The sequence below is a fragment of the Drosophila ficusphila genome, unplaced genomic scaffold, assembly GCF_018152265.1.
Source record: "Drosophila ficusphila isolate 14025-0441.05 unplaced genomic scaffold, ASM1815226v1 contig_412, whole genome shotgun sequence".
Lineage (NCBI taxonomy): Eukaryota > Metazoa > Arthropoda > Insecta > Diptera > Drosophilidae > Drosophila > Drosophila ficusphila.
In genome coordinates, this window is record NW_025064326.1 from 226880 (window position 1) to 233076 (window position 6197).

The following is a 6197-nucleotide window of genomic DNA, read 5'->3' on the forward strand; positions in this document are numbered from 1 at the left end:
AACGAATTTCATTTAACAAACTGCGGCTCCCCGGACACATAAAAGGTGTTGCACCAAAAAGGGTGAAACGACGACCACAGGGCTTCAATTGTGCGTGATACATGTGGCTTTAAGAATGTGTGTAAGCTTAGGGGAAAATAGAAAGTCCAGTAGAAAATAAATTAGTGGGAGCTAGGAGCCCTTTTAGAAGTGTGTAAAAAATCCATTCAATATTAGAGGTAGACAAGGTTTATTTCAGTACTTTGCTTCTTTTGATAACCTATGGATCCCTGAAAACTGGACGTTTATTAAATTTGTATACCAGCGAAGAGTATGATGATGTTTAGGGTATTTCCAAAGAGTGGGTTATGTCCGCCCCTTTTTCCCGTCACTTTGTATATATATTTCTACACTCATTAGCGCGTTGCCCGTTATCATCAATTTGCATTAAATAACGAAACGCTAAAAAAGTTTAACGACTAAACAAATTGCCAACTCCCCAACAGCCAAAGCAACAATAACCCAAGCTCCGGGGAGGGAGCTCTCCTTTGCCGCTGATTAACAGTTTGTGTGCTGCTCCCTTTGCCCTTTGCCCTCTGAAGTCCCTCCTCCCCCGGAAGGGTGGAGCGGGTGGTGCCTCTTGATGTATTTATTTATGCGACACGCGAAATGATAGATTTCTGCTCTCCACATATTTATCAAAATGAAAAGCAGGAGGAACGAAGAGAAACGAAAACAAAGCTCCAGGGACCTGGCATATCCGAACTGCGGTTGCCTCTGCAGCACTGGGAAAAACCGGGGCTACTTGCAACTACTTATTAAAGATGCTTTTGTTAAAAGTTGGTTGTTAAATGAAGGCGCATAAAAGTGAGCTACGTCAGGTTTAAAATTACAATTATAAATTCTAAAGCCAAAACGCCTTTTCGCTCTCCGTGCATTTTCTCAAAGTGGTGTGCGAATGAGTTGGGGCAGGCCATGTGCCACTTTGGAGACACTGCAGGGCAGCGAGCAGGCATTTTTTGTTGGCTTTTCGGGGCAATGTCAGGACGCGAGCTGAATGCCAAAAACGCGCTGATAAATTATGTGACACGGCATCATGTGTCGCACGGGAATACTATAGAATGGCGAATCGGAAATCAGGAAAGCAAACACAAATAGACGTGCAAGGTTCTTAGGTTCTGCGGAAGGCCTCCTCGGAGATGACTGGTTATCGAATTCGGAGACAGCGCAAGTAGAAAGTAATTTGAATAATCCTCATTGTAGGGCGAATTGTCTAGCCTCGGATCCTGGTGAATACCGCACCTGGAAGCAGCTACTCGGTCTGATTGCCAGCGGGAATGTGCTGATATATTTCATCTTTATGGCTTTAATATCCTGTGTGGCTGCAAGCAGCTGCCAATATCCTGTCTGCACTTTGCTAAATTTCAAAGCACCAAAGCGGAGTTTTCTCCAGATCAAACATATTAACTTAATATTTCGCTACCCGCCCTGCATCGCCAACGAAACGAAAGGAAGCGTTATATGAGCTTGTTTGTATGGGTATGAAATGACATTTTAATGCCACGTTATATTTTCGTTGTTGTTGCTGTTTGTCATCGCCGTCGTCGGTCGTCGGTCGTCGGGCGTTGTCGCCATTGTAGCCGTTGGTTGGCTCGTCGTCATCGTCCTGACGCTGCGCCCTAACGTCGTGTGACGCAAGGATTCTGGCGACGGGCGAGCGTGGAACGCTTTGTGGCAACATGTAAAATCCATTTATTTTGACATGAAACACATAAATCTATATTTGATCCATTTCCTTCTCCCCAGCTTTGAGAAGGGGAAAAGGTGTGAAATCATTGCCTTGGTGTATAAGCTTCTGCCCGGCTTTGTGTGCTTAAAAAAAAAATCAAATTTGACGTTTGTTACAGAAAATGACATTTATGCCTTCCAATTTCACGTTGCGTACACCCGCTCTAATTGAACTTAGCCGGGGATAAACCCCTGAGAGTTCCGAATGGAATCCAGTGAAATGAAATGTAGTCAGGCTGCCATCGGTGATGGGCTTCCGATTCCTGACAGCTGCACACTGCATCGTTTTGGGCGAGCGTCTGGAATTGGTGGTGCCCTGCCAGCATAATTGATTGCACACAGAGTGCAGCAGCAGATACATCGGGTTACATCAGCAGTGCATCTTTGTGCAACATGAACACAACGCTACTGAGTGCCACGCCCATCCTGGCCCCGCCCCGTGCCATAAACAAGTGAGTGCCATTAGTAATCTTTAATCAGGCCTGCAGTGTGCGAATTTTTTCGGGTAAGGAAAGTTTATTTCGGGCAACGCTTTGGTCAAAACAGACGATAATATCCTAAACAATATAATGACTATAAAGAAAATGACACTCTGCTTATGCTACTGACAACTTTCAAACTTCAATCAATCTGCAACTGAAGTAGGGCATTTCAGATGCGACTCTCCTAACAGTCGACGACAATTATGTTGCTTCCAATGCTGCAACAATATTTGGTCTGCAATTGTCGTTTCAAGACTTGCCACGAGGTTGACGGGCGACGGTCGCAATTCCGGCTGGAATCCTGATATCGGGATGTTGTTTTGCTGTTGCTTAAAAGCAAGCCGTTTCTGCTTAGCCTGCTCTTGGATGATTAATTATATTGCTATTGTTCTATTTCTGCTGCGGCGCTTGCAATCCAACTGAGTGTGCCACCATAGTAGTTGTACGCGTTTGTGTGTGGGCGGGAGTTTTAACTCTGCGTGCTGTCCGTATCTCGTATAATTTAAACGTATCTGCATACTTATGCATATGCCGCTTTCATGTACAATTTATATTGCTCGCCATCGCTGCATTGAAACAATGCGGTTTAACGTTGGGTACCCCGCATCCCACACAACGTCACCAGCAGAGCAGATACATCACAGGCAAATTGCAACACACGTGTATTGTTTGTGACAATGTTTCAAAGTTAAGTTGAGCTGTGGCCACATCAGCTCACAACTTATGGATGTGCATCTTGAGTGTGCGTGCTAGCCATAAAATAATCCATCTGACCGGAAACATCGCGGATACGTAATATTTGGCTGTAAGTAAAATATTACGTATCCGCAATGTTAATAAGACGCGGTATGAAATTATGTTGGCTAACGCCTTCTCACTCGTTGGTGTCTCCATTTAATTATTTTTTGTCGAGGCTTTTAAGTTTCAGCTCTCTAGTTGGCATAGAGAAGACGGTGTTTAGAAATTATCCACCTCTAGAGGCACTACACATATTTGAGCTGTGGCCACATCAGCTCACAAATTATGGATGTGCGTCTTGGGTGTGCGTGCTAGCCATAAAATAATACATCTGACCGGAAACATTGCGGATACGTAATATTTGGCTGTAAGTAAAATATTACGTATTCGCAATGTTGATAAGACGCGGTATGAAATTATGTTGGCTAACGCCTTCTCACTCGTTGGTGTCTCCATTTAATTTTTTTTTGTCGAGGCTTTTAAGTTTCAACTCTCTAGTTGGCATAGAGAAGGCGGTGTTTAGAAATTTTCCACCTCTAGAGGCACTACACATATTTGGACCCCTACAAAATTGTATCGTTTTTATTGAAAAATAGGCAGAGACAGAAATGCTTACCTCCAAGCGAATTTCGGGTAAAGCCCGTAGCAAGAGAAAGAACTTGGTGGTGAAAGTGCCCATAAGGAATCCAAAGCAGCAGCGCTTCTTAAAGACACGGTTCAAGGCTTCGAGGCGAGTTTCAAAGCAATTCTCTGTGCCACCGAACCTGCGTGTCTGGCGGCGGACTGCAGTCCAAACCAAGCTCAAACCGAAGACTAACCTGCCAAAGCTGTTCCGATTGGACAGGCTGACGGGATTGCCGGTGGACTACGAGCAGACCGTGCAGCAGGTGATGCACTACGTGAACCCCCGCCTGGTGAGCAAGCCCAATGCCGAGCAGGTGATGGAGGAGCTGCTGACCAAAATGTTTGTCGAGGTGGCACGCCAGGATTGCCGAAAACGCATGCGAGCCGACCAACTGAAGTCCTTCCTGAAACAGAAATACTCGAGCCGCCAAATGGACGAGCTCGAACAGACCAGGAGGGAAGCTAACGAGAGTTTGAGCCATTTCCACAGCGCTTGGTAAAGTTGAAAATTAGAACAAATTAAATGTTGTCTTAATCCTTTAATCCCTGCTCATAATTTGCAGCAAGCAAGGACCTCGCAGGGAACCCGGCTCCAAACTTGTCCCTACATATATGAGCAAGTTCAACTTCAACCAGTTGAGAATCAAAAGCACCTGAAATGTGTAAAAGGCGTCATGTCAATGGTGTCTAACTGCGCATATTGCCAAGAGTTTTGGAAGTAATTGGATCAAAGTAAAGTTTTTTTCACTTAAGAGTGTTTAGCTTTGCGAAGGAAGTTTTTTTGTATAATAATTAATTAAAGCAGTATTGCCTAAGAAAGGTTAGCTGTTAAATAAACAAATCTTTAGTCAATCTGGATTTGATGATACTGTTTTCTTTTTTTCTTGGTTTATAGGGGCACTTAGCATTGTCTTAAAGGGAAAATCCAGGCATGGGCCAGATATTAAATTTAGGAAAATTTCGTTAGTGTGCAGTGTGCAGAATTCTGTTGGCTTATAGTGAACTGGTCTTTATTTTGTGCAGGGTCTGTCGTAAAAATGAAAACTGCCGTAAATAAATTTGTTCAATGTGCAACGCCGAATGTTCAGCTAGGGTAATTCGGCTCATATCTATGAATTTATTTTCGCTCGCAATGCGAAACTGAAATGAGATTTATGGCCAGCCTGTGCGAGTGGGTGTGGGCATTCCTCTGTCTGTGGTGGGGAGTCGCTGTCACCCGTCGGGGTCACCAACTATTGGCCGCAGTTCATCCGGCCAACCGACCACAGTTTTAACTCTGGCAATTATCTCAGCAGACAATGGCACTCGAATGCATTTAACAAATTGAATATAAATTCCTATGGCTTCAATCCGGGCGCAGAATTTGCTTTTACCTTTCCCTTGGCAAACACCCAATCAGTGGGCAAATCTTTTAATTAAGAAGTTTGCTCGCCCGAGGCGGGGCTATGTGAACTTTACCTTGCCAAGGTACGAGTATAACAAAATTCACGCGAAACTTAACTAATTTCGCGAAACCTCGATTGAACGTAAATAAAACCCAAATGAAAATTTCGCAGCAAAACGCCTTTTCTTCGACTCCTTCAAGTTCCTTTCCTGCTGCTTTTGTGCGGCGGTGAACTGAGCTGAACACGAATCAATGCGTTTGCGAATAATTCATAAAGGTGGAAAAAATAACATCAGTCGAGCGTGCTAACAACTTGGCAGCCACACCCACCTCCTCAGCCCACTTTTCACCTTCATTTCGATGGGAGGGCGAAGCTGACGGCTTTAGTTATTGATGAGGCTGTGCGTGCGCCGGCAGAAATGGGGCCTTTACGGCATTACGTATACGTATTATGCAATCAATTTGTGCGCTGAGTAACTTTTTGGCTGTATGCAGAATGCATAAAAGGGTTTTTGAGTCTGCTCGGACAGTAAAATCTGTTCCGAACGCCACGAGGTGACTGCTTCCTGGAGAAAAAAACTCATTTCGCAAATGCGCATTGGGTAAAGTCAGAGAAATGGCTTTCAAGCGAAAGGGTATCTTCTTTTGACTCGGCAGAAAAGGCAAATATTGCTCTTAATATGCTCGTTTTTATTTTCCCGAATCGTTAAATACACTATCAACACGCTTTTCACTATCAACACGAATTCACCTCTCAGAAATACATAAAACGGTTGAAATAAATGGCTGTACAGATTTTGTAGTTAAAACTGCAGTATTAATTTTTAAAATGTGGCTAGGTTCCAATTGACTCTTCTCAGAATGATTTTCTAACTATTGTTCTGGATTTTTTTTGGCAGTTTCCAAAGCCCAAGCCACGCCCATTAGTTCTTCACTGGAAATTACACCAAAGTGTTCAGCCAACATAACCCACATAGCCCCTTTCGCCCTCCGCCGCTCCTCATTTGGCGCGACAGCTAAAAAGCCAGCTCCGATGCATTGATGTCAATAATGGCGACAAGTGCACTACGCTTCCGCATCCGCATTCGGGTCGCATTGTGCCGCTGTCAGGCGGGGAATGAATCGATCGAGTGGCTGCGATGCCCCGGAGGAGCAGCTATTGGCTCTGGCCAGAGCGATTGGGGACTGGGGCCACTTGAGCC

At 44.5% G+C, this 6197-nt stretch overlaps 1 protein-coding gene across 1 annotated transcript; it reads left to right on the forward strand.

The window, feature by feature from the left end:
* Nucleotides 1-3489: 3489 nt before the first annotated feature.
* On the forward strand, nt 3490-4469 carry LOC108091417. Its single transcript, XM_017190609.2, has 2 exons — nt 3490-4107; nt 4175-4469. The coding sequence occupies exons 1-2, from the start codon at nt 3596-3598 to the stop codon at nt 4266-4268; spliced, it is 606 nt and encodes a 201-aa protein (XP_017046098.1). The 5' UTR covers nt 3490-3595; the 3' UTR covers nt 4269-4469.
* The last annotated feature ends 1728 nt before the right edge of the window (nt 4470-6197 follow it).